General features: G+C 39.1%; 2 protein-coding genes across 5 annotated transcripts in view; one reads left to right on the forward strand and one right to left on the reverse strand.

The window, feature by feature from the left end:
* The first annotated feature begins 5,063 nt into the window (after positions 1-5,063).
* Positions 5,064-14,655, forward strand: part of LOC132911452 (uncharacterized) — a 41,718-nt gene continuing 32,126 nt past the window's right edge. The window contains exons 1-6 of one of the 4 annotated variants that reach the window (XM_060968068.1): positions 5,064-5,524; positions 8,420-9,521; positions 9,598-9,740; positions 9,846-9,993; positions 10,062-10,296; positions 10,530-10,636. In XM_060968068.1, coding sequence (XP_060824051.1) covers positions 9,331-9,521; positions 9,598-9,740; positions 9,846-9,993; positions 10,062-10,296; positions 10,530-10,636 — 824 coding nt within the window. In that variant the 5' untranslated portion in view covers positions 5,064-5,524; positions 8,420-9,330. Of the gene's footprint in view, positions 5,525-6,190; positions 7,330-8,419; positions 9,522-9,597; positions 9,741-9,845; positions 9,994-10,061; positions 10,297-10,529; positions 10,637-14,655 lie in introns of those variants that run through there. The other 3 variants (XM_060968071.1, XM_060968070.1, XM_060968069.1) reach the window with 3 other exon arrangements.
* On the reverse strand, positions 10,994-13,742 carry LOC132911458 (prolyl 3-hydroxylase OGFOD1). The gene is made up of 2 exons (XM_060968081.1): positions 13,559-13,742; positions 10,994-13,441 (listed from the first exon to the last, which is right to left on the reverse strand). The coding sequence occupies exon 2, from the start codon at positions 12,936-12,938 to the stop codon at positions 11,136-11,138; it is 1,803 nt and encodes a 600-aa protein (XP_060824064.1). The 5' UTR covers positions 12,939-13,441; positions 13,559-13,742; the 3' UTR covers positions 10,994-11,135.

The raw sequence follows: 14,655 nt of genomic DNA on the forward strand, positions 1-14,655 counted from the left end.
AATAAAGAAAAAGGAATTTCAATTAGAATTTGAGTTTAGCCCTGATAAACTGAACATTATAGCAGCGTATATTTACAGCAAATGTTTTGTAGCTTCAAAACAGTATGCCCTAAAACAGTTAATTAAAAATAATTATTCGAATTAATCCGTCTTCATTGGTTAACAGCTTAACAACTACGTCATTGTATTTAGCGTTTTATTTGCATCATCAATTATTCATCAGAGTATGAAGTTGTAATTTTTTTCAGGGATACGTAGGGACGCGAGAGGGCGAGGATTCGCAAGAGATTGTGGTCCGAAAACATACTAACGTTGTAACGATTCGTTATTTCTCGTTTAAACAGAGTTATTATTCCGTATGATGCCGGTACGTTGTTAACCGGATCCGAGCATGAGAGAAGAGTAGAAGAAGAACGTCGCTGCAACGGCCCGGCCGTTTTCTTTTCCTTCGGTCTACAGAGACTAGACTCGACAACAAAAGCTCGTTAAATTGTAGCTTTTATCCGATTATCCCGTCTCCATGTCCAATTCAGCGCGAAATGCTCGTTAGATAGAGAGATGAAAATATTATAGCGACATTTTGCCGCACCAAAATTCACTCATTTTATGAACGATAATATCGACTTTTTCCGTTCAAAGCAGAGCAGAAAATTTAGAAATTTATCTACTACAGTAAAAGAAAAAAAACTAGAGAAAAGTAAAAAAAAAAAAAAAAAAGAAAAAAAGAGAAGAAGAAAATTATACCATCCAATTGCCCTCGCGCGAGGGTAACAGTTACCGTTAAATTTTAAAAAGATATTAGCTCCCCTCCCCCCGATCGTTAAAAGTTAGTATTTGGAAAAAATTAAGTAAAAAAAAAGTGCAAGAAAAATGTAGGAGATAGTTGAGAAATATTTTTGCAAATCGTGCAACCACCCGTTCAGGATTCTTTGTACGTTCTTCGTGTTCGGTATCGACGCAACCATGAAAGAGCGGATGATATAGCGTAGGGTACAACCGTGGTCCGATGGATGGTGAAAGGGTATTCGTTGAAGGGATCTTGCCTCATTGTAGATACAATCGGAACGTGTACTACCATTACGATTTTACTATGACATCATAGCCGAATCGTTGCCAATCGCAGTTTCTTTCGAGCGAGTATTCGCGTTCGAAGATAGCGCTTTTAGCGGACAAGAAATTCGAAGATATTTATTTTAAACCGTAGAATATTCAGTCCAGCAACGTAGAGAAAGATTTGAAAGTTAGCAAGGGGAAAGTGCTGCCCTTTAAATAAATGCCTTCCCGTTGCATCCTGCGTTGGTGCACGTTCCGGATTATGGAAATAAAATCGAAGGAAGGGAGAGTGCCTCTATGTCGGAGGCTTTGTAAATATGTATGTAGCACGATAAGATAGTCTTATTGTTCTAACGATCGACGTCTCTGCCAGTCGGTTGCGCAGCTCCGTAACGCGATCCCGTTTTACCTTGACATTTCTAATACTATTTTTCCGTAATTGAACGAAACAATGAGAACAAGTGAGAGAACAAGGGTCACAAGAAAATTTATGCGTTTATGATTGACGTCCGAAGCGTACACCCAATTCGGGAGAAACGAAAATTAATGTAAGCGATATCGATCGAGTAGTTCATGCGAGTGGTAGTGCGCGAACCACACGAAAATGTGCTTTCTTTTTCTTGAGCTAAAGTTCTTCCACTAGTTTCATCCGGGATAGGGAGTTCTTATAGTCGAGCCGTTCCACGATCGAGCCTGAGCTGTGATAACTTCCGCGGGACGTCGGCACTTAATCCACGTTGTTTGTAAACTAATGTATTTTATAAAGTATATTATATAGAAAATGAAAAAAAAAGCTGATGGAAAGAAAACACGAAGAGATTCCTCGTAATGATCGAATAGACAGAAAGGTTTAACAAGAACGAGGGAGTCGTCGTTTTAACGCAGGATAGTCGCAAACGAAACGAAGTAGCTATTTGCGACGAACGATCGTTTCTACGGAACGTTTGCGCGCTATCCTACACCGTGGAACATTAAAAACGAAGGAAAAAGCACGAGAGGGTGATAGAGTGCGAGAGAGGGAGAGAGTGAGAGAGCAAGAGGACGCGCGTATGTGTGGAATACAAGAGTGTGTAAGAGGAGAGAGACGATTTACGACAAAACGAGAGGAAAGAAAATACGAAAAAATGTTTAGCGCTGCGCAAAGGTGGAAACTAGCGTAAAAATTATAACGAGAACATAGTATTAATTAACAGGGAGTCGTGCAGAAAAAGAGAGGCGACTGAGAGAGACCTAACTATCGTAAGCCCGCAATACAATATCACGTAGTTGCGTTTTATTCCAGTCAGCGAGGCGATCAATGGAAGAGCCGTAAACTCCTACAATTATTATTGTAATATTGTCAACGACGACGAACGAGATAATTGTTAGTACGTGAACACCTCTGATCTCCGCTCTACCACACCCCCTTTTATTCTCTTTTCCGATTCGTTCTCCTGCCGCCTATAATATTTCTTTGTTTTTCACTCTTTATTTCTGGCCCGAGATCGAAAGAGGAGACACACAAACATACATACAAACACACATACTCGCGCGCGCGCGTACACAGATACACATACAGAAATACGTAGGAGGACTTTACTATTCTTCAGTTGAATTTACATTAGTTAATATCACTACACTCTATTGTTAATATTATGGATTTATTCGTCTTATTGTTGTTTCACCGTTGGGTTAGGTTCTTTTCGATGACTTTTACGACGGTCGCTACCCCAGTCATCCTCATAAAGCTGCCATAAACGCTTACCGGCTACGCTCTAATAAAGAACTCAGAAAACTCGAAAGACTTCAACGAATTATCTTCCCGTATCACTTCTTCCGATCCTTTTTGCAACGAACGACACCGATTCTACGAAGAGAAGAAAAACAAATTTATCTAAAATTATATTACTCGTAAAACGTTTAATCCTCTTTAATAGCTTTAATTCCTCACAAGCGAATCGAACGTATGGCTGTGTAAGCAGTATATGTTTTAAAGAACGTCAGGGATCTGAGGCGTAGCGGTCGATCTTAACATTCAAATCAGACTAATCGTTAAAAAGAATAAATTGTAATTCTCGAAGGGGTGGTTCACTGCGGATTATTCGTGTTCTACGCGAGTGTCAACCATTCATTATCGTTCGATGGCTTTCATTTCCCTTGATAGCAATAAATTAGATAGCGCAAGTAGACGTACCGATAGCGTTTTTAAGAAAAACGGAACTGACGAATGAATTATTTAGAGACGCTACCAATTATTAAAGAATTATAGAATCGAAATATTCAAGTTTATCGCGAGTCTCTCTAAATTTGTGCACGCTCGTACTTCCGCTGAAAGCGGATTGAAAGTAAGCAGATTTCCACGTGAAACATCAAATCGAAACCTCGTTTCTATCGAGGTTTCTATCGTGTTTTACTTATATTTTTGCATAGCCATACGTAACGTTATAAGAAGCTTTTTACGTTCCCCTTTCTACTTTTCTTTTTTATGTTTTATTTTTCCCATTTCTCGAACGTTCAAGCTACTTTTCCCTTGTAAATCTTTCGACAGATCATCGTTAGAGAGCTGTGATTTTGAATTTTATTTTTGAAGATCGTTTTAACTTTTGCCAATAGGGAATGAAAAATTCGAGAAACAGAGATCGCTACCGTTTCTCTTAGCAATTTCAAAGAAGCGCTGAAGAATAATCATAAATTGCACCACGTTCAATCCGAATTACGTGTCCTACTGTAACCAGCACTCTTCTTTGTATTATATTCTTAGCTATTATCCATAATATATTCACCGTTATAACATCGTGGTAACAATAATATTACCTATCGACGTAGAATATAAATATATAAATATAAATATATATATATATATATATTTTTTGTATTTTACTTCTACCTTGGCTGCATTGGACTGTATCATATTGATTATATGTGGCATGCTAAGGGCGTGTACAAATACGAAATAAAGATCAAATAAATTACGATCGACGACACTCTGTACGTTTCTTGAACCGCGTTTTATCATTGATAAAACAACAAGTGTATAAAATTTAGAAAAAATTTAATAACCATAGTATACATAATCCTTATAAATATGGAAATTAGAATGTTATCTTCGTTGCTGATTCAAACGACTTAAGATATAAATGCATAATGTATGCTACTGAATTGTAAATTTCTTGGGGGGACAAGGCTGCACACGCCTCTCTTTTTTCTTTCAAAGACTATTTTGGAAAGAGCGTTTTTTATCGAAGCGACATTCTTGCTTGTGATAGTCAGATATAGGATCCATCGTGGAAGATTTATATGGATATTCAATACCAAGAGCTAATTGGAACATTGCAAAACAATACACGTGAAAACCCACGTTCAGTTGACGGTCGCGTTTCACCTACGCTGCAATTGGCAAAATCTTGCGTCACCTTCGACGATTCGATCATCCTGGGTCATCCTTCTCGCGTTAGTAATTTTATCTTGTCATCGACTCGCCGCTACTAATTAAAGCCTCGAGCCATTAATTTTTTCAAACAGAAATATTCAGGAAAGATACTAACCGCATGACATAAGAGGAATCACTCGAGGACTTAAGAGGAAACCATAAAAGGAAAGACTGTAAATCCAACAATTCCACGGGTATTAAGAACGAAGTCCAAAGAACTCGGTGACTTAGCAAGGAAAAGAAAAAAAAGTATAAACGTTAACATATTTTTTTATTCAAGTAAAAACGTACAACACAACGATATTCAAGACTTCGATTAGCAATGGATAATTCATAGAAAAATAAATAAACTCTTCTTTCTCCACCAATGAACAAAGTACAAGCAGAATAATATCAATAAGAAAATCACATCGCCTCGTTTTAAACGCAGTGCACGAACCTTCTTTATCACGAGCCCGGTCGATAAAAGTCAGTCTATGGAAGTGGTCGGACGTGATTACTGAAACGCGAGAGTACACTGGTGGAAAGCGCAGGTCTGCCAGTTCGCGGGCTAGGTGAGGGCGGCCAAGGGGGATTAAGAGGATAGGGATTTCCTCGACGCGTTTCGATGCGGTAGTCGACAGCATCCCGCGGGTGGTCGCGATCGAACAGTCAGGGGCGGGAGAGCTGTCGAGCAGAGGGTTCAACGAGGAACCCCTGTCTCCTTCTCTCTCCCTCCTCCTTGGTCCGTCCACCACGAATTCGAAGGTAGTAGGTGTTTCCGTAAAAGAGAAACTCGCGTTCGACACGTGATCGCGGATAAAGTCGCCGGACTCTGGTGCGTCCATTCGTATCTCTTAATTGATCGTCGGCCGATTTTCTCGTCGAGTAAACGCGAGGAGGACGACGACGCCCATCGAAACGACTAATTCGAGGGAATTGAAGAGGCCGGTCGAACCGCAAGCTCTCGAGGACAGGGAATCCTGGCACGCCTCCAACCTCCGTCTCATCGACGACGCCGATCTGGCGATGTTCGATGTCAGCACAGCAGACCGCGAAGTGTGTCGTTGCTATTTTCAGGTAGTACGTATCCCACGCTGTCCACATACGGGCTCCGCAGACTTCGTACAGCTTTTGCAAGCTTCAAGGCCTCTCCTCTCTATTATCTAACAAATACGCTGCCAGTAAATGTTGCTCGGTAGCTAGAAACGCGCGCGACACTTTCAGGCTCGCACATTTCTCGTCTCATCGCCAGACAGGCGGCTAGCCGATTGATTAACTTTTCACGAGACGACCGCGCGCCTATACGCTTCCGCCGCGCACGTGCTCGCTGAGAATCCCCGCGACTGGAGTCGCGTCTCGTGCAAACACCTGGCTTGCCGGCTCGTAGAAGTGTACAACGTCCTTAAGCTTCGATTATCCTCCGATCAAATTGAATGGGCGTGGATGGTTTCCGAGATAGGGGAACGCGTAATGGATTGGTGTTGATATCGTATCGGTTATTGATAAAATAATTGTCGAACGCGAAATTGAAACGCGTTTCTGTAGAATATGCGGAGAATGTAGCTTTATGAGAGAGAATATGAAGGAGAGGAATCTTTATAACGTAGCAGAAACGATGTTTCATGACTCGGGATATTAAATCACGTTGTTTTACGATATTATTTTTACATGGAATTCTAAAATTAAAGCAATCCTTCGGTGACGCCCGAAACTTGCAAGATATTTCTTTTCTAAGAAATGAACGATATTTCCAGTTGTTTTATTACAATTTTATGACAAATTAATATCGTTGTAGCGTGCCATGCTCCACATATTATTTGACCGAACTAAAATTAGAAAAAAGAGGAGATGGAAAAGTTAGACAGATAGAAATTTCAAAAAAGAAACAATCACCTTCGCTCGATTTATTAAAGTTTAATAAAACAAAACACGATAGTCTAGTACAATTTATCTAAACCAGAACGAAAAGAGAAGAAGAAATAGAGAAGCTAAATTGGTGGAAATTCACGATCGACCGATATTTAGATCGGTCCGTCGACTAGCGTTCGGTAAACCATGACGGCACATAGTCGCGTATAGGTATTTACGCTTTAATTACTTATTTTTTTCTCGCCGCTCCAAAAAACCACCGATGTGTAATAGAGTCTTTTGTGTGTCGAGTGCTTCTGTGTGCGCGCGTAAAGCGCAACGATCGTACGTCAAAGCCGGCAGTGAATCTCCGCGAGTCGCAGAGCGCGGACGTTACACCGCGGCGAAACCACGTGAATACGCTACGGTAGTGCAGAAAGGAGCTCCTCCAATCTTCTTTACATTTTTCCGCGTCTAATTCGCGCGTTTCACCACGTGACTATCAAATTCGTTACGATTCTCGAAAAAAGAAAAAAAAAATGTTCATTGCTAGTACGCTTACAAGTGACTATAGTCTTTAACGAACACCTATCGTCTACGCTTTGTTCCTTCCAATTCATGTGCTATATCTCACGAGTTCTCCTATTAAATAAATAAGCGTGTCGTTTAGTTATCAAGTTGAATCGCCCAAGCGTTTCTAACGTTTACCTTGTAACGTTTTATTTTTACCGAGATCGATACGATTTGCCGATCGAAGCGAAACTGACAATGCAAGTCCAGCGATTAGTTTACTACAAACCGTAGAACGAAAATGTTATAACGAAGGTGATTTTCGTTTGAACGTAACCGTTGGGTTATTCGTTCGTGACACAGTGCGTCTCCAATGGGTTGAACAAAGTTTGTTAAACCGAGAAGTAGTCTCATAATGCTCCTCTCGGAGCATCGAATTATTCCGTACTTTCTTTTTAATTAGAAGTTGCGTCTCGGAACACAGACGGTGCTCCTTGCAATTATGGAAATCCATATTCCGGTTCGACGTAAGCTCCTGTATTCTTTCGAATTAATTAGCGACTTAATTGCCAGACGAATCCCCAGTTTCGGTCGTAACGAAAGCTTTCGAGTGCATCCGATGGAAACGCGCTAGTCTCTACAGTGACAACGAGCACGAGCGCGCGATTCGATTTAATTTCTCGCCGTAGGTATTCGCCAATGCGAATAGTTTCTATGATTTGAACCGTATCGTCTCTCAAATGGAACAGACGAACTCGTTTCTTTACGCTTTTCTACTCGTAATACGATTCCTCGTGCTTACAAAAGACTGAAAAACCTATTGTCGCAACGCTGTATGAAACGTAAAGCGACACCCTTCAATAGAAAATTAAAAAATCAAGGGAAAATCACTTGGAGAAGCAAGACGCTTCTGGAGCAAACATCCAACTGTTTGAAAAATTCGTAGTGTGTTTCATCAATGATATTACTTTATATATAATTGTTACAAATGGTACAGCGTATTCGTTCTACTTGAATACTAAAAGAAACTAAAGAGAAATATATACGTGAAATAGATTGTGCGTAAAGACTTCCTTTTTCAATAAAATAATAATGGATCTTGTGTATCGTTCGGAGAGCAGACATAAAATATTAGATTTTAACTATAAAGAATTCCATTAATTATATTCAATTCCGTTTACTGAATGAATCGCTCAGAAGGCATGTAATCAACTCCATAAATTAAAGTACATACAAGACTGGCGATTATAATTATCTTTTTTAATTTCCTTCGAAATTTATCATTATTTGTGTTATCTTCTTGTGATAAATAAATTGATAAGAATGATATTTCTTTTTTGAAACGTTGAATATCAATCACGACAATATGAGAGCAAATAAGAAGTTATTCTTCTGTAGATACACCGATTAATTTTCGAGCTCGTAATTGTCGAGCGAAAAGAGTCTCGAACCGATTGCCTGAGCTCAATTGTCTAATGTAAGTCAGGTCGTGTATTGTCCTCCTTCTAATCATAATTGATGATTGCGTAATCAGAGCTCGAAAATAGGCGTCTCAACAACGTAGTACGGTGGGTGTCACAGAGAAAAGTTATCGTTAACGTTTAGCTCTCTGTTTAGGAAATTGGGATCGTTGCAGTTTAACGCGATTGAAAGCGGAGATACGTCGCGAGTGAAGCCGCACAAACGAGCACACGAACTGTAGAAACTACACGCGTCGAAAAAGGGAACAAAAAGCTCGTAAATCTGATGGGGAACAGGTTCTCCTATACGTCTCTTGGAATATGCAAAGTGCGAGAAGCGCGCGAAAAGACAAACTTTTTTACGAAATAGAGCGACTCCAAGTTTTTTATACCAGAACATATCTATATTTGTAGACCCTTTTTCCGATATATTTATTCTGTAAACGGTATTTTAACAAGGCGCGAGTGTGGAATGGATGAATCAAATAAAAGAAATTACATTGAATACTGCAAGATTTTATCGGCTAAGGGAAGAAGAAAGGAAGACCGGTGTCTCTATCAGGACAATTCGATTAATTATCGTGTACACGAGTGCATCGTCAGACGCGTCCGTGTCAACGGATAGACGTTGTTTTCTCGTGGAATGAATGAACGTGACCCTTGGAATTCTTATGCGGATATAAAGAGTAGACGCACGTGCTTCGTGAATCGACCAAGATTTGTGATGGCTGCGCGTGCCAAACGCTTGGAGGAATCAACCGTTATGACGTGATCCAGCAGCGAGAGGAGACTTTAGGTGGAAGTAGCTCAGGAGGATTCCACGACTATTTTAAGAACGTCGATGAGCATAGTTTCTGAGAGAAAAGTGGAAACTGACACGCGCCGGGCATCTTCGATAGTCGATAATAACACAGCGTAAGAAAAACCGGGAAGAAAAGCAAACATCTCCGCGTAACAGGTTTTAAATTTTTTACTATTTTTACGATCGAGTAGTGTAATCGTGAATATAATACAAATCAAATAAGTGGTATCGTAAAAAAAAAAAAAGAAGAGAGAGAGAAAAGTAACATGGAGGGACGATCAAAAATCGAACTTGTCCGCGTGCCTTCGAACGAGCGCGGCGGTAACTTCCGATCCGTAGACGGCGGTCGTGGCAGTTATAACTACGTTCGTGTAGGCACGTACTGTCCGGAACCGGAAGTTAAAGTGGTAGTTTGCGACAGCAAACCGCCTATTGAGCAGAATCGGAAATTTAAAAAGTACGTACATCACCCTTTCTTTCTTTCGCTGATACTGGCAATTTTATTTCTTACTAACGATAAAATGACGTTTCAGGCACTTGGGACCAGTTTCGAAATTGCTTAGACGTCGCCATCACGCGGCATATCTCGCAACAAAATCCTGTGATAATATTTATAACGTGAATAGAAGTAGTAGCTCCTTAGATTGGAGGGTTAATCAAACGACAAACGAGCAAGGTAGGCAATTGTTCAGTTCCAGCGATCGCTTTATCGTAGCGTGATACCGTTACTGTCGAACCAGCGTTAAAACTACACGAGCAGCATTCTAAATTATTATTCTAGGCTTTCAATCCCGTCAAAGCAGCAGCCTTGATTGGCGAGTAGGAAGATCTATCAACAAGCTACATTGGAGGGACACTACGCGTAGCGCGGAACAGCTTTCGAGAAGTGGAGCAATCAGTTCTGATCACCTTCAAACATCCAGTACAAAGTACTCGTCATTCTGTTACATGTATTTGACGTAGAAATAGCGGCTAATAGAAAATACCAACTCCGCAGGTCGAAACTCATTTCGTTGTTGCGAAGATTGTCTCCGCGAGTTTCTCGTCCAGGAAGCAAAAATTCCTTACAAGCCTCCCCGACGATCTGTCCTTGGGTGCAGGTAGAGTACTCGACAGAATCGATTAACGATGGATTACGAGAAGATTCGCAGGAAAACGACGTGAGCTTCCAGAGAGAACTGCAGCTAAACGAACTAAGGAAACGCATGGCTGGAATCCCTACCACTTCTCAGGTGATTTGTTACAATATATATATTGCATTCTGTGTGATAGAAACGATCGCTCGTTGTTTTAAGTCGTGTGGAACAAAGGTAAATCGAAGGCGTGACCGCTAATGATTTCCTTATTGAGTTGTTTAAAACTAAGACGCAAGAACATCCCAGGTTAACAGTCTTTTGTAATCGAATACTACTCATAATGTAAATGGTCAATGGGGTAATGTTTACCAAGATGTTTTACGTCTTAGGTCACTACGAAAGGACTTGCTAAGGATGGCAAGGAACAACAAAGCTCTTCGAAGGTCAAGATACACGTACAACAACCAGAAAATGATTATACTAACGCACCGCAATCGTAAGCCTCATTTTTTATTTCATTTTCATTTCTTTCTCTTATATAATACCTAGAAGAATTTCTCCTCGCTTTTGCATCGAACAAAAGATTCAAAATCTTCTCCTTCAGAACCCTTTACGCTCTAAAACAAGCAAAGTACTTCGAGATCCCTGCATGCGACCTAATTGCACCTAACGTTAGCTTGTAAGTAAACGTAAACGATAGATGTATCACACCCAATAAATAATTGACAATGTTTTCTGCACTGTGGTCTTAATCTCCACCTTAGTTTTCGTAAGACGCACGAGTACCTTGATTACTTGCATCCCTGAGTCTATCAAATACTTAGCAAGTTGGTAGAAATGAATAACAAAAGAATTGCTCGATGATAAATACTGACAATTTTATTAATACGAATACTATGATACATGTCGTAAACAGACGCGTTTTGTCCGCCACTTATACAATTGTCAACTTGATCAAGGAACATACGAGACGACGTTAATCGTACGTGTAATTACTATTCATAATATGTACAAATCAGATTGTAAAAATAATCTGTACAGTAATGATTCACGTATTTGTGAACACGACTAGTAATTAACCTTTTGTAAACAAGACAGAGATGGTTGTCTTTTGTTGGCACGTGAATTAATACGCCATCTTGCTCTTTAGGATCCACGTAGTCTATGGTATGGTCTTCGGATATATGACTCGTATTAAATTGGATTATCACATCGAGAGCTCCTGCGTCAGAGGTGTTTGCATCATCAATGTCTTCTTCCCGATCCGATTCCAAAGAACAATCTAAAGGGTCGGACAGATAATCTCCAATGTCGGACACGTCAGAATCATCAGTATCTAGACTTCTAGCTAATTTCGGCGGCGATGGATCTTCCGATGAGAAGCTCTGCTGCGGTAAACATTTTTTCTTCAAGCGTGGTGATTTCCTTTTTGACATTTTCTTCAGAATATCATCCTCGTCAATGTCTTCATCCTCCTTGGTGCTCACTGGGGTATTACAACCTGATTCCGTGCTCTTAGTTGGTATCGACCTTTCTTGACCCTCTCTGCTACTAGTTTCCAACGAATCTTCTTGCGCTTCCTCGTTTCGGCTTGAATGTTCATTAGTGCTAGACTTTTGTTCACTCGAAGTATCACTCGCATATGTTTTATCGCATATTAACGTATAAGAACCTGCAGACCATCTTTGAAGCTCTATTAACATTCTAGGATTCATAGTTTCTTTCTCTGGTACTAGATCTAATTCCGTGTATTCTTTTAACAATTGGAACATCGTGATAGATTTAAATATATTGTAGAAATTTTTTAATAATTCAGGAAGGCTTTCTTCGTCTGCCACTTCGTAATTACGAATATCGGGTGGTCCAATTTTTTTCCAAACGATAGCGTCAGATGACAAATCTGTTACAATTTTCTCGTAAACATCGTCTTTCAAAAAATGGGATAAAAGTGTGTATGATTGCTTCTCTATGTCGTGGTGAACTTCTTTAACTATTCCAGGAAACAAATAACATTCTGTTACCCAATCTTTCATAACTACTCGATCGTTTAATGGTTCTATGTAATTGCATTCTACGTCTGATCTTGGTGATCTAGTATCTTCTTTAATTGGTCCATGAAACCAACCGTTAATCGACCAACGCGATTTATCAGGTGTAGTTACCTCAGCTACTTGATGGTAAGAATTATTTGCAACTTCGAAAAATACAAGAGAATTATATTCTGGTATTAAAGATTTTACAACATTTCTAGGTAGCCCATTTCCATCTGTGTCAAATAAGTCCAGAGCACCTCCATCTTTTTCAGACCAATTTTTTGAAAGGTACAATATAAAAGCAATTCTACGGTCACCCATATTGTCATCATGACATAGTAAATAATCTGTATCGTAATAGCAAGAACTTGACATAGATATTTTCTGATTAAGCTCTATTTTTGTATTCCGTTCCATCCATGTTGTTAAATCTGTTTCAAAAGTCTGGTACAATAACTTTAAATATTCTGTGTCTATGTTAGCAAGGTCATTGGTTTGTTCAAACTGATAAAGGTCCATGCAATTCCTTCTACTTTTAACATCCAACAATTCATTCTTTATCTCATCCATAAATTCTTCGCTGCAGATAAAGTTTGATATTCTGCACACTTTAAATGGCTTTGATATAATTTCAAGGTTTTCTATCTTATGATCAATGCAGTTGTGCCAATTGTCAAAAAATAATTGCTGGAAGTCAGATGAAAAGATAAAATCAGAAATGATAGATTGCTTTAACTTTTTCACTTGCGGTCCTTCCTCAGCCATTACTTTGTACCTTCCTTGAAGCGGTCAGTTAGAGAATTCTTAATTATATATTCTTATTCTATCAGTCTTTGTCCCTTAATTCTTTGAATCAACAATACATATTTTTTATTAATTTTACCTACAATACTTTTAAAAATTTGTAAACTATATCACATTTTTCCGCGTATATAGATAGATATGTAGCATTACATATTTTAACTGTGTGCATTCATCGTCTGTGATATTATGTTTTTTGTGGAAAATACAAATTCTATTGGATCTTACGTTTTATTTCTCTCAAAACATTATCCTGGAAGGTTATCGCATTTCCATTCGGTTGTAACAATCAACTAACAGTAATTGTCCTAATTAGATTTTTATTTACGAAGCTAATATTTCATTCTTCGTTAAGATGTAGTGTCGATGATAGAAATATCACAGTTTGTCTAAATACACTCACCAGACGATGCGGTCCTTGCTTTTCGATACATGCGGCCCACGTGGTCGTTCGACCCGCACGTGTTCTGAAAGCAGTCGGTCGAAAAATCGATTAATAAAATCCAGCTTGCGCCGTGATCACATCGATTCTTTAAATAAACGATCGTTCACCGAATTACATTTCTTCTTCGACAATTACATACCAGAAATTGCACGTGTGTCCAGGTTTAGAGAATTAGGTCTGCCGCTCCGTATCACCACGCAGTTGCATTCTGCCCAGGGATCGCTACTACCGCTGAGGAAAACGTTGATTCGATCGAAACCAGGGACGTCCTGAATTATTTGTGAACCCTGGGCATAAACTATTCTCTTACTACGTACAATCGGTACAACTCGCACTTAACCTTATTTCACACCGTCTGACGTCATAAATTTCCTATGATTCAATACCGCGATTATTTAAAATCTTTAAACTACGTGGAATTTTCATTTAATGTGATTTTAACCGAGGAATCACGTTACACGTATGATAAAGTTTATTTAATAGATTTTAAACACTGAATAAATTTTGTAACCTATTATAATACATCGTGAAATGTCAAAAAAAATATGAGAACATCAATATCGTAACTTTCTTGTTTTCTTTTAATTTGTTGTAGATTACATACTTTGCTGTTTCTTATTGTGCCATGCGACACGTTTATTTTATTATAATTTAATTGCTATAATACATTGTTGAATCAAATCTACAATTTGTAAGCAATTATTTAAAGTTTAGTATCCGAAATTTTAATAAAATCATTAAAATGAAGAACAACAATTATGTTTCGCGTATTTCAAAATATTTATATATAATTTCCCTGTTTTTTATATAAAATACTATATAAATTTAAGAATTTTGAGATTTCAGTAATTTTTCGAGGTTCAAAATTTCGCGTGGAAAATTAAAACATTTTAAATAGTCCGCGCGATAGCGCCAGTAGTTGAACGATCCGCCGAGCAGTGTCGCCACGGACGGTCGTATCAAGATGGCGGCAGTAGTTCACGTTTGACGGATGCCGTTGGTCGCATGGAAATTCGGGGCACACCCTGAGCGTTAAATTGTACAAAGTGTGATATCGTCAGGCCGAATGTTCGATCATCGTGAAATCTTCGTATAAAGAACTCGCTGGCAATCCTGGAACTAGATAACACGACAACTTGCGCATACGTGAGTAACGAGCGAAACCCACATACACGCAGCGTGACAAGTCTCATCCTTTCAATATTTTATCCCTCGGGATCTGTCAACACACGGTCC

Source organism: Bombus pascuorum, chromosome 10 (assembly GCF_905332965.1).
Source record: "Bombus pascuorum chromosome 10, iyBomPasc1.1, whole genome shotgun sequence".
NCBI classification, from domain to species: domain Eukaryota; kingdom Metazoa; phylum Arthropoda; class Insecta; order Hymenoptera; family Apidae; genus Bombus; species Bombus pascuorum.